Source organism: Vespa mandarinia, chromosome 6 (genome assembly GCF_050613455.1).
Source record: "Vespa mandarinia isolate Hongniang chromosome 6, ASM5061345v1, whole genome shotgun sequence".
Taxonomy (NCBI): domain Eukaryota; kingdom Metazoa; phylum Arthropoda; class Insecta; order Hymenoptera; family Vespidae; genus Vespa; species Vespa mandarinia.
Window position 1 is genome coordinate 3,254,752 of NC_140815.1, and position 18,902 is coordinate 3,273,653.

General features: G+C 29.5%; 4 protein-coding genes across 12 annotated transcripts; 1 reads left to right on the plus strand and 3 right to left on the minus strand.

Annotated features, from left to right (window-relative positions):
• Positions 1–123: 123 nt before the first annotated feature.
• LOC118441104 (uncharacterized) lies at positions 124–5,167 on the minus strand. 2 transcript variants are annotated; one of them, XM_035865100.2, is made up of 3 exons: positions 5,085–5,167; positions 2,458–2,670; positions 124–971 (listed from the first exon to the last, which is right to left on the minus strand). In XM_035865100.2, the coding sequence occupies exons 2-3, from the start codon at positions 2,606–2,608 to the stop codon at positions 295–297; spliced, it is 828 nt and encodes a 275-aa protein (XP_035720993.1). In that variant the 5' UTR covers positions 2,609–2,670; positions 5,085–5,167; the 3' UTR covers positions 124–294. The 2 variants fall into 2 exon arrangements, with proteins under 2 accessions (XP_035720993.1, XP_085513928.1); XM_085657802.1 differs by lacking the exon at positions 5,085–5,167 and adding an exon at positions 4,933–5,053.
• Positions 832–6,033, minus strand: LOC118441107 (GEL complex subunit OPTI). 4 transcript variants are annotated; one of them, XM_085657807.1, is made up of 5 exons: positions 5,695–6,033; positions 5,475–5,578; positions 5,256–5,385; positions 5,085–5,174; positions 832–971 (listed from the first exon to the last, which is right to left on the minus strand). In XM_085657807.1, exons 1-4 carry the CDS (start codon positions 5,791–5,793, stop codon positions 5,133–5,135), a joined length of 375 nt encoding a protein of 124 aa, XP_085513933.1. In that variant the 5' UTR covers positions 5,794–6,033; the 3' UTR covers positions 832–971; positions 5,085–5,132. The 4 variants fall into 4 exon arrangements, with proteins under 4 accessions (XP_085513933.1, XP_085513934.1, XP_085513932.1 ...); XM_085657808.1 differs by lacking the exon at positions 832–971 and adding an exon at positions 2,652–2,670; XM_085657806.1 differs by lacking the exon at positions 832–971 and adding an exon at positions 4,370–4,511.
• Positions 1,551–4,766, plus strand: Prpk (TP53 regulating kinase). Its single transcript, XM_035865106.2, has 4 exons — positions 1,551–1,584; positions 3,699–3,914; positions 4,013–4,279; positions 4,364–4,766. Exons 1-4 carry the CDS (start codon positions 1,578–1,580, stop codon positions 4,609–4,611), a joined length of 738 nt encoding a protein of 245 aa, XP_035720999.1. The 5' UTR covers positions 1,551–1,577; the 3' UTR covers positions 4,612–4,766.
• Positions 6,034–8,178: 2,145 nt separating the features above from the next.
• LRR (capping protein regulator and myosin 1 linker 1 leucine rich repeat protein) lies at positions 8,179–16,778 on the minus strand. Of its 5 annotated transcripts, none has more exons than XM_035865071.2 (24): positions 16,585–16,778; positions 16,168–16,265; positions 16,040–16,090; positions 15,787–15,980; positions 15,530–15,707; positions 15,155–15,393; positions 14,983–15,077; positions 14,803–14,844; positions 14,208–14,395; positions 14,045–14,122; positions 13,614–13,947; positions 13,135–13,531; positions 12,739–13,057; positions 12,561–12,674; positions 12,274–12,479; positions 12,088–12,175; positions 11,789–12,013; positions 11,575–11,595; positions 11,297–11,438; positions 10,954–11,203; positions 10,105–10,814; positions 9,761–10,000; positions 9,509–9,573; positions 8,179–9,213 (listed from the first exon to the last, which is right to left on the minus strand). In XM_035865071.2, the coding sequence occupies exons 1-24, from the start codon at positions 16,619–16,621 to the stop codon at positions 9,100–9,102; spliced, it is 4,425 nt and encodes a 1,474-aa protein (XP_035720964.1). In that variant the 5' UTR covers positions 16,622–16,778; the 3' UTR covers positions 8,179–9,099. The 5 variants fall into 5 exon arrangements, 4 of the variants coding, with proteins under 4 accessions (XP_035720964.1, XP_035720967.1, XP_035720965.1 ...); XR_004838006.2 differs by having other exon boundaries at positions 9,129–9,213; positions 9,509–9,642; XM_035865074.2 differs by lacking the exon at positions 14,803–14,844.
• Positions 16,779–18,902: the final 2,124 nt, after the last annotated feature.

An 18,902-nucleotide genomic window follows, 5' to 3' on the forward strand; every position in this document is an offset into this window, starting at 1 on the left:
AACGGAAAGTGTCATTGTCTCCAGGTAGAAATCCACGCGTAGAAAGGAACAAAACTGTTAAGACTGTTGTATATATATGTATATATATATATATATATATATATATATATATATATATATATATATGTATCTATTCGTTCCGTTTCGCTACGCGACCTTTTCCGCTTTCGACGAAGAAGACGGTTTCGTTCTTGAAGATTGTGAGGACAAATCTCCCTTCGATTCTCCACGAAGTTCGGTCGTCTTTTTCTTTGAATTTGACGTCGTAGGCGACGCTTGTCCGAGTTCCTTCTCTCATGAGGCATCGACATCTTCGTTACCTTTTTTATAAACTTCCTTGTAAACCAATTCTTGCATTTGCATTCTAAGTAACATTCTTCGATCGGCAGGTAGAGTTCTGATGTGTGGTAAAAGACTCATGAGGAAATAATAATTATCGTCAAAACGATTACCTTCGAGAGGATCAACCGTTAATCCGATACCATTATCATTCTCACCCATCAACACTTGTTCAGGTGATATATTTTGCAACATCATTTCATTGTCCGCTAAATTATCCGTCACATTTTGAAATTCCAAATTATCGAAGCTCTCTTCCGGCTCTTGTTTGACGTCAACTCGATGATCGATACCATCGATTTTCAACGTTCCATTTTCACTGCTCATCGATAACAAATGATCAGCCAGTGCATCCCTGTCGTCCAAACTTCTGCTCAACGACGTACCGTTCTTACTCAACATTCCTTCTGAATCGTTTTCTCCTAATCCGTGATCTCCATCTATACCTGCTTTTCCACGCTCCCAAATAGGTGGCCTTGGAAGCATTTGCTCTTTTAAGAATTGTAGACTCTTGAAATGAATCCATACTGGTCTGTTACGATGATATTTACTCTTTCGATAAACTTGATCCTTCTTGAGCTCGGCACGAAATGTATCTCGTAGACCTTTCCACTTAGCCTTTAATACTGGTTCTGGAATTAAACGAGAAAATATATTCCAATTAGAAAAAATGTTTCGATGCGTTTCGATCGAAGGATCATATTTGCATTTAGCGTGAAAAAATTATTAAAAAGAAAAAAAAAAGAAAAAAAAAAAAAAAGGAAAAAATTATTTGTGAAACTATCTCGAAAAAAAGAAAGAAAAAGGAAAAAAACGAGCTCAACGAATTTTAACTATATTTTCCGTCGTAGTTCTAGACATGGGTATGACATTTGTTGGAATTAAAATTTCGTTGGTACCTGAGTTATCTGAATACTTAAGAATCCTAATCCTACGGAATGAAGGTTCATTTTTTCTTTTTATTTCGTAGACATAGCGCAAAAGAATGTGTATAAGCGCATATTAATGTAGTACAATAAGAAAAGTAATAAAAGTATTTTGTTTGAAATATTTCGAATTTCGATAGGGAAAAGTTAATAAATATTTGCAAATATTTTCTTTGACTAATATAGTTAGCTTCGACTATCCTTAGTTATTGACTTAAGTGTAATCTGCGCATGCGCAGTTTTGTTATAGCTACTCGCGCCTTTAGAACTAACTCGAGTAGCCTTAGCGTCATAGTTGTGCGATCTACGTGGATGTCTGGTGATCTTGATTTTGTTCAAATTTTTCTTTGTTTTTATTAAAGAGAAAATTTTCAAATTTTGTTCATCGTTAAATAGAGCTGCATGAGAACGATAGAAAGAATTTCTTACTTTGTATAATTTCTATTTTTTTCACAAGTTTATTCTTTGGTGTATGATTTGATATTAAAAAAAAAAAAAAAAAAAAGAAAAGAGAAAAAGAAAAAGTAAAAAGAAAATAAGAAAGAAAATTAATAACAAAATTGTGTTCGATGATAACAACGATGATCAGCTAACAACTTTTAGAGAAGGAAAAACTCCAAGGAAAAGGAAAAGAAAAGTAAATAGAGCCTTTTTTAATTTCGTAAAGGAGACACAAAAAAGTGAGGTTAAGCCGGCCGCGATGCGTACGAGCGAGTACGCGACAGTTCGCCACTGTGGAGCCACCACCCCTTTTCGTACCTTTCTCTTCCTTATCTCACTTTATCGCAAATATCAATAGACAGTACGAATTTCTAAAAAAAAAAAAGAAAAAAAATATAAAAAAAAAGGAAAAAAAAAAAAAAGAAAAAAGAAAGGAAACAAAAGAAAGATCTGTGTATTATTGATGGGGATTAAAAAAAATCGATTGGTTAGATCATTTGAGAAGAAGCAAGAAATGAAGCAGCTTCGGAGGGTAGGGTGGGGGTAAGAGGAAATCGCTTGTAGGCCCAATTCATGTGAGTGAGAAGGAGATAGTGAGATAGATAGCTAGAGGTAGAGATAGAGAGTGAGAGAGATTGAGAGAGAGAGAGAGAGAGAGAGAGAGAGAGAGAGAGAGAGAGAGAGAGTGGGAAAGAGAGAGAGAGAGAGAGCAACGCAAGAACGAAGACCTCTTTGGGATTGATGCACGCACTGGGAAGCTTGAAGATCGCTGCAATTTCCATCCAAACGCGGTTGGTCACTTCTCGATTATGATAGGATATGTGTCTCTGGTTCCAAAGCGCGGGTCGCTTGTAAACTTCGGCGATGAGCCGATTCGCGTCCATCTTCACTTCGTCCCTCATTTCCCCTAACAAGTTGCGGCGGTGGCGGTGGCGGTGGCGGTGGCAATGGTGGTGGTGTTGGTCTCAAAAAATGATAAAATAAGAGTCGTATTCTACGAATCCTGATTGAAAATTTCAGGCGAATTGTATCGAATGAAAATTTTTAAGAATAAAAAAAGATAGAGATAGAGAGACCTGAGAAAAAGAGAGAGAGAGCGAAAGAGAGAGAGAGAGAGAGAGAGAAACAGAAAGAAAGAAAAAGAGCGAGAGAGAAAAATAGGAAAAAGAGAAAGAGAGAGAAAGAGAGAGAGTTACACGGAGCGACAAACCGACGACGACAAAGTACGGGCGAATACTAGCGTCGGGATAGCGATTAGCGCGCAGGACGCTCTCACGGACGCTGGACGATCGATTCGCCGTTTCGTTCTCGTCTCGGCTCGCTAGCGCTAGCGCGACTTCTCGCATCTCTTCTATTCTCTTCTTCTTACTTAGATACGTTTCTATGTAATAGAAAGAGAGAGATTCTAGAGAGTCATATTTATTATACGATGAATTTCCTATGATAAACTGCGATATGTCTCTTATTTTATTTTCACATTTTCTTCGTTTAGATTTCATTATTGTTAAGAATAGATCATTTTTCAATGACTTGAGAAAAAGAGAAATCCTAGAGAGTTGTTTATTCTATGATAAACTTCTCTCTCTCTCTCTCTCTCTCTCATGATGAATTTGCTTATTTCTTATTTTACTTTAACTTTCTTTTAAACTTCATTTAGATTTAGACTTTATAATTGTTAAGTATAGATCATCTTTAAATGAAATATTATATATATATATATATATATATATATATGTGTATATATATATATATATATATATACACTCTATATATATATATATATATATATATATATATATATATAGAGAGAGAGAGAGAGAGAGAGAGAGAGAGAAATTTATTTTAATATAAGAGTTTAATATAAGAGTTGTTTATTTTATGATGAATCGGCTTATTTATTTTCTTTTCATTTCTTTGGTTTAGATTTAATTATTATTAAGAACAAATCATTCTTGAATAGCTTGATTATTAATCACGCTTATGTATATGTAGGATTGTATTCGTTACGAGGAAGAAAAATCATGGACGGTTTTGAACTGATATCGCAAGGTGCCGAAGCGTGTCTCTACAAAGGGACATACTTAGGTAAATCTACTATAGTTAAAGAGAGATTCGTCAAAGGTTATAGACATCCAGATTTAGATAAACGTTTAACGAAAGATAGATTAAAAGCCGAGGCACGGGCTATTCTTCGTGCTAAATCTGCAGGTAAATATTATTCATTATTTTGGATCAGATGAATTATTCTATTATTTGTGAATTCAATTGATAACTGATTTTTTTATTTTTCTTTTTTTTTATTAAAGGCATACCGACACCTGCGTTATATCTGATCAATTTGGATCGCCGTACCATCTATATGGAGCACATGGAAAATACAATAGTTTTAAAAAATTATATTGATGAAAATGTATCAGATAAAGTTAACGTAGAACATATAATCAAGTTTATAGGAGAAGGATTAGGATTAATTATAGCTAAACTGCACTCAAAGAATATAATCCATGGAGATTTGACGACTTCAAATGTTCTTTTGAAAAATATTTCAGATGAAACATGGACCGAGGATGAAGGTAAAGTCTTGAAAGTTGTCATGTAAAATAAGTAGAAAAAAAAAAGAAAAGAAACATTGGTATTAACATGTATCATATTTACAGCTTTAAATCATTTTGTTATGATTGATTTTGGATTGGCACAAATTGATTCGACTGTAGAAGATAAAGCAGTTGATATATACGTTCTTGAAAGATCTTTGCTTAGTGCTCATTCAGAAGTATCCACTCTTTTTCCACTGATTTATGAGAGCTATCAAAAACATTATGCGAATAAAGCTCAATGCAAGGAGATAGTTAATAAATATGAAGAAGTACGAGCTCGCGGACGCAAACATTCGATGATTGGGTGATCATTAATGGAGTTGTTTGTTAAATTTGTTATTTTTTTCTTTTGTATTTGTTTTGAAATACCAAAAAATGTACTTGCACCTATGAGTTTTACTTGTAAAATTGTTTTACTATTTTTTTTTGTAACAATAAAAATATGTTTTTATTATCAAACAATCGACGTAACTGCAAAAGTTAGTGTATCAAGAAGAAACTAGTTCAATATAGTTATTTAATACGATAAAAAGGCTTGTATATACATAATTCATTCTTGTATAACAAGTATTATCTACGGGTAATAAATTGCAAGAAGATATTATTTTGCATACTTTGTAAAATGATACCTTTCGTTTCTTTCGTAGACACGCCGTTAATATATACCAGCGTTTTATATAGAAAATGTTTGCTTTTACATAGACCAGTGCTTATAAAGTCAAGCATATGCGAATATAAAGCACTTTCCATTAGCAATTGTAGTAAGTGATTTTACACTTACAAATTAATTCGATTTTCAGTCCAAGTGTTATCACTTTTTATTTCTAAATCAGTCAAAATGTAGTCCTGAATATATGATAATCCACGTCACCTAAAAATAAATATTATTCACTCTATAATTCATATCGATATATCTATGACTTTAGTTAATTCTTATGAAACAAAGTAATACCAAAAAACCAGCAAATGAAGTCATAAATCCTTCCTTAGTTAACTCCCATATACCGCCATATTCTTCTTCATCTATTTGTTGAAAACTGTTAAAATATAGATACATAACGCCTGCATTGACTAGTACAAATCTGAAAAATATAAAATAATTTAATAATTAAATTATTACAATATAAGTACATTTAAATATGCTTCTCTCATAGATACAAGCTTTACTTACAATAATAGAGCTATAAAACCTTTTAAAGGTATAAGACCCCATCCTACACCAACAATAATGCCTATTGCTTGTCTAGCCCAATAAACAACATCAAGAAATTCTTCCTGTATAAACAATAAATAATGATAATAAATAGGGATACAATTATAATGACTATAAATATGGATAAAATTAGGATGACGCGTAAAACATGAATTGTTAAAAGTGAGGTTATATTTACTTTATCTGGCCATTCTGAATTCGCTGTAATTGCACGTGTCCAAATACTCAACTCGCATTTGTTACCATTCCCATTTTTTTCTGACTTTGAACGTGACATCTTTGCTCTCTTTCAACTTAATAAAATTACGTTTACATTAAGAATCATTAACAGTGTGTTCAGCGCGCTAGCTACACGCTCCTTTTGTTCCACGTTTTATGACGGTACTTCCGTACGTTTCTTCTGCGCACCACTTTACGCGCGATACACTAAACACATGTGATCTGTCTTTAGATATTATCATATAAAATTTTATAAAATCATCTTACACACAAGCGCCATACCATTGGAACTGAACACGAGCAAAAATTCAACTTCAATCATAACATCTAATTCGTAGGGATAAACAAAGGTAAAAGTAGAGATCATTTATACGACCAATCACATTTGATGGCGCGCTATTCTGATATTTTTGAATATCAAATTATTCGAAGTTATGCGATTACAATATTATATTATATTTATAATATTAAAATAAATCCAACGAAGGACAAATTAAATAATTAAATAAAAAAAATCTTTTTTTCATTGACTACATCGTAATGCAATATTAAAATAATCATAATTCTTTTCATAATTTATACATAGATAAGTTTATTCATTGGAGGATTATATCTTTATGTTTACTAAATACGCTATATGTATGTATATAAAGTTGCTGATACAGGAATGTATTTGAGTAAAATATATAAATATATCACACATGCACCATCATACGCACAGAGGCATACTGAGTCAGTTTTTAAATATTTACATTAAATCACTTTCATGTTGCAGGTGAATTTTTTCCTAATTTTTTTTTTTGCGTTCTACAATAGTTATTACCTAACTTAGATTCGTATATTTTTTTCAGTTTTACAAAACAAGATTAATTGCTACTATTAATTTGGCACAATGTGACAGTACTACTGAATTCTACTGATACTCAGTTTTTCAAAATTTGTATTGCCACTGGCCTTTTTTTTTCTTTGCTTTTCTTTTTTTCCAAATATGAGTTTCACGTTTTTGACTGAATATTGCACTGCATCATCTAATATAATTTTAATAGTATAAAAGATCACCTGTAACATGACATATGCAAAATTGTTTATGAGCTTGCATAATATTACATACACGTACATGACTGAATGCTATTTTTATAATCATATTACATATTATATAGCTTTTGCTATTTCTCTAAAAGTATTGTTATCAAATATTTCATTAATTACCTAATCTTTATCATACTGATTTACATTTATATAATAAGTCATAAAATTTTATTATGGAATGTGTTATTGGCATATTTTGTGGTTAAAGAACGTAATTTGAATTAAACAGCTACAGGAAAATTTTCTTCTTGGTTAATATAGTTTAATATTTTAAAGATTAAATGTATGCAAATTTAATGTATGTCATCCTAAAGGAGACTTATAATATACCTTCCAACAATGTATATTGATACAATGATTTGTATTATCTTCTTACATAGGTTCAGGAATATGTTTTTTTTCGGTTAACATGCAACATGGATTTCAAAATGCAACTTGTAGAGATTTGTGTATTACTGCATCCATGTAAATAACAATAGTATACTTTTCAATGATTATAGCTAACAGCGCAAACAAAAGTACAATATATGTTTGAACTGTTGCATTTTTACGTTTTGTTTGTTTTATAAATGTATACATAGGGTGTATCGAAAATCATAATATAATCGAGGAGGATTTGATTCCTTAATTTAAAATAAATATAAAACGATAATGACAAAAAATTTATATCATTTCGAATGATTTACTTTTATTCAAGGAATCATATCCACTTGTTCATATAAGAATATTCAAGACACCCTATAAGTATACAATATACATATACATATTATGTATGTGTGTATGTATATTAAGATATTATTTCGCATTTCTATTTTACAGATGTATATACATATACTTTTCTCTATAAAAACCAATCGATTCTCTATACGATTATACGTTAAATACTTTTTTGTTAGAAAAGACAATATATTTAACAACCCTCTTACCGCAAAAAATATAAAAATAAAAAAAAAAAAAAAAACAAAAAAACAAAAAAAAAAAAACAAAAAAAAAAAAACAAAAAAAGAAAACAAAAAAAAAAGAATAATGTCTTTCTTCTGATCATTACTTTATCTATAACGATGTAAAGAATCAAATTATACAACATAGTTACACAATACAATTATATGTTTTCTTACTTAATGTTTTTCAACTTAAAATGCGACACTTTTATACTTTTTCGTGAGATGTTACATTGTATATTTTGCGTATATTATATTTTTGTATATATGATTGTATAATCCCTATTATATTTCCAAACACCAAGTTAGTAACATGATCCGGTTAGAAAGATTTTTTGTTTAAACTTGATATATATATATATATATATATATATATATATATATTTATATATATATATATATATATGTATATATAGTTATTTTATAGCATGATTTTTAATTTAAGACCAAAATAATTCAAAATGATACGCATATATGTAGCTTATATTCAGGATAACAAACAAGAGCTTTCTTTAAAATACTGCGATTAAAAAAAAATCTAAACGCGTTAATAGAAAAGGTAATCGATTGTATACTCATACATTAAACATCGGAAGACAAATACATTTTGCCGAAAAAAATTAAAAGTAGAATAACACTTTTTTGTTTTATCATACGTAATAGGCACTTATTACGTTGACATCTATAAAACTCTATCCAATAGGATAGAAATTATTTGTTTACGTAGCCAGAACACACCCGTTTATCTAAACTACACAGTCTCTTATCTAAAATGTACAGGCGAGGACAACAGATAAATATTTAAATATTAAAAACAAGTTACCAATTTGTAAATTACTTCGATAATATCATATACAATATTATACCAGGCCTTTTATATCAAAGTTTAGAGAAATGCAGCATTGGCTGTGATTTAAATGGAAGTATTTGTTCCAATTGTTATTTGTATTCAATAGTAATTTAAATTAATTCTGCATGGTAAATGTAATATTCTGTTATAATATACAATAAAACCTTCTAATGACATAATAATAGGAGACTAATACTTGTTATAGAAACTCTTGTTACCCTGTTCCTAATGCAAGTGTTCATTTAATAAATGTATATATATATGTATGTTATATCGGATTTCTTATGGCACGAATATAAACAAACAATGTGCTATCTTATTGTGCAATTCATAGAAATGCTTGTCTTAGATTATTCTTATAAATATTATGTATATTATCATTATTATTATTATTATTTTTTTTATTATTATTTTTATTATTATTTTAATTTTTTTGACGTACTGTCATAAAATCGATATTCTGGTGTTACACGGAACTGTATTGTTAAACGTCAACAACATCGTTGTCATAATTAAAATTTGAATCACGCAAAAACGAAGTGCGACGAAGTTTAAAGCTGAACGGAGAATCTTCAACCGTTTTCGGCACTTCCGTTACCTAAAATTGACAAATAGGATGTAGAATAGGAACAAATTAGTATATATAATTTCTATATACATTTTGATACGATAAACAAAAGAAAAGCAGAGAATTTCAAGGCAAAGTTAAAAAAAAAAAAAAGATTAAAAGTTACATTAAATATACGATACAGGCATAATTAGAAATCGAAGCTTGAAGGATTGTTTAAGGAATGATCAGTATTACAAGGCATTACTAAATACATTTTAATATATACAGCTGTCTTCTTTCTTCAGTAAAATAGAAAAAGAAAGAAATAAATGTCGTAAAGTACCTTGGTAACTGGTCGGTCAGCAGAACGTTGAAGCACCGACCTCCATGGTGCAGGTGTGCTATGCTCTAAAATAATATATACAGCAAGGCTCATGAATTTTAAGGCTTTTCATGCATTTCCAAACTATTTTAAAGCTTGTAAAAAAAAAATGAATATTTCATAATGGTTAACAGTGATGTTCGAATCGAGCAGTGTATGCAGGGTTACAATACACCGAACGATCATGCATCTTATGAAAATGTTTGATTTTACCATTTTCCTTTTTGTCAGGCTTTCCTTTATTTAAACTAGCTGCCAATTCTCTGACCGATCTTTTTTCTACACTTGTATTGCTCAGTGAACTTGCTGTACTACTTGCTGATAATGTAGGTGGTAATGATGCCGGACCGCTAACACCACTATCAGTTGATTCGTCGAGAGCATCACCGGAGTCAGGTGTATTTCCTGCAGACGTATTTGGACTCGACCCATCACTCAATAAGCTAAATTCACCTACGATTATTAATATTTAAATTATTGGAATAAATTTGTCTGATTATTTTTCTATCTAGATAAAAAGTGAATAAAGATTAATATAAAAATGTTAATAAATTTACCAGATTTCCTATCAGCAGCCATGCTCCAAGGACGTGGCTTTGGTGCTGTAGCAGGAGGAATAGGTTTATTTTTTAAAAGAGCACCATTATTTTTTCCATCGCTGCTAGAATTATTTCCTTTAACAACAGATTTTAATATCGGTGACTTAGACGATTCCGATGAATTTTTGGTGTTGCTACCATTGGTTGGACTTCGTAGATCAAAACCAGTTGAACGTAGTTTAACAGAAGACATTGCTTGTACGCTAGATCTATCTTTGTCCGATGACGAATTCATATTATTTTGTAATTGTAATATTTTCCCACAGTCTTCTGATTCTCGAGAATTACGAGAGGTTGGGATTGATCCAATATTTGGTAAGGTATTACGTTTGGAAGAATCAACGGAAGTACTCATAATACTGTTATTATATGTATCCTTACTACTATCACATCTGGACATTACTCTCTCATGTCCCTGAGCATTATCTGTCGTATTTCGTCGAGCCAGAGGAGATGCGGTTAATGGTGAATCACCTTGTGAACGTCTTCCAACGAGAGGAGAAAATTTTTCTAAATTATCGCTAGACCTTGAACGTGGTGTTGGTTCAAGTAACGTTTTTAACATCGGTGAGTTACATCCATGCTTTTTATCTAGATCAGGTGGTATACTTTTATGACTCGCCAGAGATAAATTTGGACTTCCATCCGTTGGAAACGTATGTAAAGAACTAAACATATACAATATTTTTAAATTACAAAAGCAAATTGATGATTATTAAAGATATATATATATATATATAAAATATATATATATATATAAAGATATATATATATATATATATATATATTTCTTTTTATTTATAATACCTATCATCACTTGTAGGTGATATAAGTGGTGTAGTTGGTGTTGTAGGCCGGAAAAATACATCTAGTCCCTCTCCAAGAGCTAAACCATCTACGGGTTGATCTGGTCTTAACATTGGTCTTGTAGGTGCTCTAGTTTTTGTTCTTCGTGGTCTAGATTTAACTAAATGTTGTAATTGTTGACCTACAGTATTAGGTAATTCTGAGACAGAATCTAACGATTCTGTTAAGGAATGTTCAGTTTCTGAAATAGCTATAAAAAAAAAAAAAATATTTTTTGTTTACTATCATCTATCTGTAAAAAATTTATTATTTCCAATATTATTAAATTGTATATGAAACTAACCTTCTGCCTGACTTTTTGGCAGTGATGGAAGTAAATCAGGTATATCATCTGCTGACAATCCTTCTACAGAATCTACCACAGATTTAGGTCTTAATTTTCTCCCATGTAAACTTTTTCGTTTATTAGATAAGTGTGGAGTTGCCTGAATAAAACACAATGCAATAAAAGTTTATTCAACAAGAATAAAAATAACAACAAATTTTTAATGAATCGTCAACTATCAATATATAATTATAAGATAATTATATGTGTCACTTATTTTTTTTTACTATACTTACAAGATTTAAATAATCCAATTTCTAGGGACAGACATAGAAAAAGTAACAACAATATGTAATTAATATTAATATTAATATTAATATTAATATTAATATATAATATATATATATATATATATATATATATATATATATATATATATATATATATATTGTATATTTATACGCAGGAATAATAGATTAAATCATTTATGAAATAATTAATTAAAATTACCATTGGCGATTGTTCACTGGAACAATGACTAAGAGAATTTTCCAAGGAAAATGTTTCTGGAGGACACTCTACTTCTGAAATAAGACTAGTCCTTCCACCATGCAGTGTCATAGAAACACCAGTTGCACTTGTAACACCAATAACACTTCCACTACTCATGGAACCTGCACTTGGTCGTAATACATCTGGAGTACTACTTCTTGTTCGACTATCACAATCTCCGATCTGTGAGAATAAAAGTTTTTATAAATATTGTGTAATTATAAAAAAACAAGATATACAAATTATAAATTATTCACCAAAGTTTTGTAGCTACGTGACAAAGATTCAATTACTTCATCGGTAGTTCTATCAGATACATGCGCAGCAACCGCTAAGTTTAACTCACTAAGAACATTTTTTTTCATTAATTTAAATTATGAAATGTCATAAGTATAAACACAAAAATATCAACATAGTATAATAATAAGACGAAATAGTCTTACTTGACTCTATTAATAATATCAGCACCAGCTTGCTCTGTAATAGTTGTGTGAATAAATTCTGCACTTATATGATTTTTTTCCTTACAAATATTACGAACATCATCCTCCACTGCAATAGGTTCACTTTCATCTCCTCTAATTACTGTTTGTGAAAGTATTGTTGGACATTGTTCATTCGCGCATTTAAGCATTGCATCCAATGAATCCTATGAAAAAATATTATTTTTCAATATAAAAATTCTTCTTTAAATGTTTTATATTCTTTTTAAAAGTTAAAGAAAAAATACCTCTAAGTACATAGTAACAACTTTGTGAAGTTCATTAGCCATATCATGTAATTTTAATTCAATTGGATTATTTTCATCTCTTCTTTGGAGTACTTCATGTAATCTTGGAAGGAGCTGTAAATAATATATACATTAGATTATTTATATGTTCATAAATAATTATAATGTTTTTTAATACCTGTTTAGAATTATCAGCATCCTGTATCAGACCAGTAGCATAATTAATATCATTATTTGCATCACAGCTTTCTGCAGCTATAGCTTTGATAGTATCCTGAGTTTGAACAACAAGTCTATCAACCATCTGTTGTGTGGAACTTAACAAAAAACCTTGCTGAAGTCTAAATGCTTGTCCATGACTGTATTTACATGGAGTAACATTTCTTTGCAGCAAATCTTGGATTTTTTTAGCTAATTGTTCTGTTTTTTCAGCAGACGTTTTCATACACGGTTGTAAATCAAAAATTGGAAATGGCATATGCCTCACACTACAATTTCTGCAATCGAATAAGAAATATATATAATTTATAAAATTGGTATATTAACTGATTACTATATTGTAAAATGAATTTACTTTTCCAAAGCATGCACAATATCTGCATAACCTTGAAGCGTAATATTATTTTTATCATAAATGATAGTCCTTAAGTGATTATTGATTTGCAATGCTTTGGCTAATAATCTTGCACCAGGATCTCCAATCTGATTTCCACTTATGTCTAATGTATGAAGACACGTATTACTTCCCAAAGCATTAATTAAATTATAGAGATCAGATTTAAGACGAGAATCAGGTAAATGTAATGCTTGTAAAACGCAATCATCCTCTTGCAACATTTGGACTAAAGCATCCATTACAACAGCAATGTGTTTACTTTTCATACCAGTTGTATTTCGACCCATATATAATTGTTTAATAGACTTATTTTTACCTATGGCTGTTATTACTTGTGCCAAATCAACATCCATATCTAAAAATATATATCTATGTAAGAAGACAAATACAATTGTTATATAACAGTTATTAATTCACAGAATTTAGAACGTACGTACTGCTGTCCGAAATATCCAATGATGCTATGCATCTCACACCATGTATACACGATTCCAAAACATGAGCACCCATAGAACCTAAATTATTTCCACTCATATCAAGTTCTAAACCTACTGTACTTTCATTACATGCCAAACCAAGTAACAAATGTTTTAATGCCTCCAGAGGTAATTTACAGAAAGAGATGTTTAAGTACTTTAATGAAAGTGTTGCTGTAAAAAATTGCTTAAAACTGGGAGGTATTTCTTTGGTCTTTTTACTTGAAAAAGAATTGCGAGCAACATTTAGATGGACTAGATTAGTTGCACAACCTCGCAATAAAGCACCAAATAGCTATAAAAAAAATTATATGAATAATTGGTCTCCAATATAAAATTTGTAAAAAAGAAAAAAAAAAGAAAAATATTTTAAATCTTAAATTTATACTTACACATTCTAAGGTAGTATCTGTACCACTAAGATCTAAATGTGTTAAACTATTAGGCTGTGCCAGAAAGTTACATAAATTCTATAATTAAATTAATTTTTTTGTTAGATAACGATATTTAATAGAAATATAATTCAATCAAATATTATTCAATATATAAACTTACATTAATATCATCTTTCAAAGTATTTTCTGAAAGATTTAAGTATTGCAGACTAGTTGGCATACTCCTATTTAAACTTAATGCATGTGCTATTTGACCAATACCCTTTCCAGTTAATCCACAGTGAGCCAAATTCAATTTTTGTAATCCCTTTGGTAATTTTCCAATAGGGCCACTTAAATGTGTAGCTCCTTAAAATATAAATAATCATAAATAAATATTCCATAATAAATTTTACATATATTTCAATTATTATATTGTGTAGCTCAGCCACCGATAAGCTTTTTACTGTAATATATTAGATATTGTATAAGTTGCTAAAAATGTAAAAATCTAAGATGCAATCGTGTTACTACAAAGTAGAAAATTAAAAAATTTATAAAAATGTAAATTATTCTAACACATAAGTTAGTAAAGCTACTATTGCAAATTATAAAACATGCAGTTTTTGTTTTATAACATATATTAAATTATATAATCATAGTTACTATAACATTGCAACATACTACGTATACTGATAAATAAAAAATTGAAATGAAAATAATAAATCCTACTGATAGATATTAATTCTAGTAAAAATATGTGGTTATTTGCACACCTTGCATTAACTTGGCAATTATCCCACACAAGCTAGATGCTCCTACAAAAATATAAAATTACATACAGAGGGATTCCAGTACATATGAATAAATATTGGGAAGGTCAATGCACAAAAATGGATGTACTAAAAGACATAAGCTGCAGATAAAAAAATGTTAGTGCCTTTGATGAAACTTGCCTTTGTCCTCGATCATATTATGTGACAGATCTATTGTCTGTAACATTGTATTAGCATTAGAAATTAAGGCTAATGACAATTTGTGTGCAAAATCCCTATAAAGGAAATCTAATGTTTATAAGTGTTTTTGAAAGGGAATATTTTCTACATATCATTTCATTCATACCCTTACCATTTAACTCCGAGATTATCCAGATAGAGTTCTTGAATGGATAGTGATCTACGCATAACATGCAATAATCTTTCAAGCGGTTCATGGCTTAATTTAAGATGAGATGCTCTCAACTTTGTAAACCATGTATTATATTCCAAGGCTGATATTATTGGTACCAAATCTTTTTGATCTAAATGATCAAAATCCCTTAAATTAAGTTCTCTGGTATCATGGGATAAGTATATTGTGTCTACATCCTAAAATTTCATATTGTCAATACATAAATTACATACATATTTATTATTATATATAAGAGAGAGAAAGAGAGAGAGAGAGAGAGAGAGAGAGAGAGAGAGAGAGAGAGAGGAAGAGAAAGAATACAATTATTCTTACCCAGGCAACTTCTTCTCTATATGGTACACCATGTAAATCGCACATACACGCATACTGGGTGGAAAAACCACCGCAAGGCCCAGTGTGTCTTGTTGCTTCTGTACTCCTGGCTAATTCACTACCTCTTATGGTTTGTAATCTGCTTGCTGGGATTACTTCTATCTTTCTTATAATATAACTATTAAAGAAAATATAAATATGAATATACTTGGTATAAAAAATATTGAAAATAATTATTTTATTTAATAAATATATACTTTAATGGTACTGTAGGAAAGATATTGCGAATTGCAGTATGTAAGGCCTCGATCATCGCATCGACTTCGGTAGTATCCGCACCCACACTGGTTGTAGTAAAATTGTAAAATCTTTCTCCTACAGTTAAACATAATTGGTTTGCTCTTTTGGATTCTATAGATACTATTTCTAAGTAATGGAAGTGGCAGTCGATCTGGAAAATATAATTTATTAAATTTAAATATAGTTAAATTTTGAGAAAAAGAAACTTACCCTTGTGGGTACTTTGGCCGTTAAAAGAAAAAGACGGCATGGTGAAAATACCTGAAATGAGAGATATTGATAAATTAATGGCAAATTTAAATTATTGAATTTATGAAAATGTTTTACATTATACTTACAAGAACACGGTTTTCTTGCTTGTCTGGCTTAGTTTCTAACTTGACAACATTTTTTAGTAGTATCTTGACATGCTTACCAAGTAGCGCTTTCACCGATTCTGTAAACAATGAATTATTCATGACGTTATATACGTGAAAATACGAAAATCTTGGATTGCTAGATATAGATATATAAGTTATACAAAAAGAAAAATATATATTGTATGTGTATGTGTATGTGTGTGTGTGTGTGTGTGTGTGTATGTAGAAATTGTATTTTAAAATAAGAGAATTAAATCAAAATCAATTTTATAATCAGAACGAATATGAATCCTTCAATGAATCACCGGTCTTTTGGATCACACGCATGTGTGATGATATACGAGAGATGACAGATCACTGATTTATGCGAACGTAAACATTGTAAACGAGACTAACCGTTTAAATCCTTTGTGAGTTGCGATCTCGTTGACATTTTGCTAAACTTAATATGTTTTCCATATATCCTGAGCCATTTAAGACATTGTTTTTCTTGTCACTTTATTTCCACTGCTTTTATAAGCACTTAAAATGATATCATTATGCAGGGCGATGTCGCACAAGTCCAGAGCGCAACAATCGCCATGTTGGCACCTGCCTGCTGTCCATTGATTCCACACCATTCCGTTCCGTTCGTTTCTTACTTTTATAAAATTCTTAAGGCTGTGTATCATCCCTGATTTTACCATGGTTTACGCCAACAATGAATATAAGGGTAATTCTTTAATTATTTTAATGAATAAGGATTAATTTTATATAAATGAAGGTTTAAACGAGGACACGGTTTTTTCAAATTCTTGAAGAAATTTAATTTTCTTTGAAAAAAATCGTTCCCAAAAAAGATGCTTTTTCGAAAATAGTTTATCCATAAAAATAAAACTTTTGCGAACATTCGTAAAAGCCATGTCCTCGCTTAAATCTTTATCATTAAAATGAGATCTTATTCGTTAATATCGAATAAGAATTTAGTCAGGGCTCATCGTTGGCGTAAACGCTGTTTTTGATATTTTTCATGAAAATAAAATTTTGTATAGTGGCGCCCCTTAAACTTTGTGGCAAAAGAGAAGAAGTTCTTATTCCCACTACTGATTTTCGTATAAACGTTTGGATGATGTGTGCTTTGTTTCCGTGAATTAGACGATTGAGATAAAAAGTTCTCAGTGTTATTTTTTTTCTGTGATTTTCTCTATCGAAGTAATCTATTTTATTATTACTATTATTACTATTACTACTATTACTACTACTAATATAATAATAATATATAATATCTAAATATAATGATAAGATGTAGAAGAAGAAATGCATATACACTTAAATATTATATAAATCATGTAAATATATTTTACATTGTGCACAATGATGATGATTTGTAATAAATAAAAGAAAAAAGAATATATTTAAAAGGTATAATATAGCCAATTTAATTGCTAATATCTTACAAAGATTTCAGTCCTCTTTTTCGTGCGAATTCACAACAAATCGTATCTAGAGTAAGATTATTTAATATTTTTTTTTTTTTTTTTTTTTTTTTTTTTTTTTTTTTTTTCATTAAAATCGAGTCATTAATTTTTTCACTTTTTTCTTTTCTTTAAAATTAAATTAAATTCATACTTTTATCTTTCATACGTAGTATATTTTTTATTACTATGAAATTATGTTCTATTAAAATTATAGTTACGAATCTATAAGATATGACAATTGTGGGGATCGTTGAAATTACATTAATAAAGTTACTTATGGAATTGAAACATGTACGCTGAGATGTGTCCCAAGAAAATGAATGTTTGTTTAGATTTGGTTCGAAAATTTTTCATTTACTTTTACCTTTTTTTTTCACGTTAAATTAAATTCAATTAAAAATTTTATCTTTCATAAGTAATACACATATATGAATATTCTCGTTTTCTTTTACTTTTTTTTTTCTTAGTCCTTTTATTTTGTTTAAAATCAAATTACATTAAAGTAATAAATTAGAGCTTTTTAAAAATTACAAAAGAAATAAAAAAATAAAGAAATAAAGAAATAAAAAAATTGTTCTGCAGGGAACATTGGTACTGTACATGAGGATGAAATAAACATCCTTAAATATATGCTATGCTCTTTATTTTTACGACATTACGGGAAGCGATTTACTTTTTATTTTTCGATAGATATAATTCAATATTTCAATAATTCAATAATTCAATATTACCCAATATATTATATAAAATATTTATTTTAAATTAGATGAACTGCGAAATGATTCATTTTTTACTTTTCGATTCAGATAAATTTCATGATACTATTTTTATTTTATTTTATTTTTTCATACTTTCTTATCAAAAGATTTGACTGATAGATTGAGATTTTATTTGTTTTTAAAAAAGTAATAATATAGTAGTAAAATAATCTTTAGATCGTGGCATTTTTTAATGTCTCTACTTTAATGGTACCATGGATCTCCAGATATAGCAATCTCCGCATAGTGAGATCTGGGTCGGTATATCGAAATCTAATTCGATGTAGGTATTATCGGGCGAATGGCTGCATATTTCAGTGAGTTTTCAAAATATTTTCAATTTAATTCCAATTAAACATTAAAGCAGTTATTCCTTACATTTCTAATAATATTTTTGGATAAATAGATTATATATAGGAGAATTCTAAAATAATTTCTTTGAAAAAAGAAATGTATTGAAAAATTATAATTTCTTTATTATCTTTATATGTTAATATAT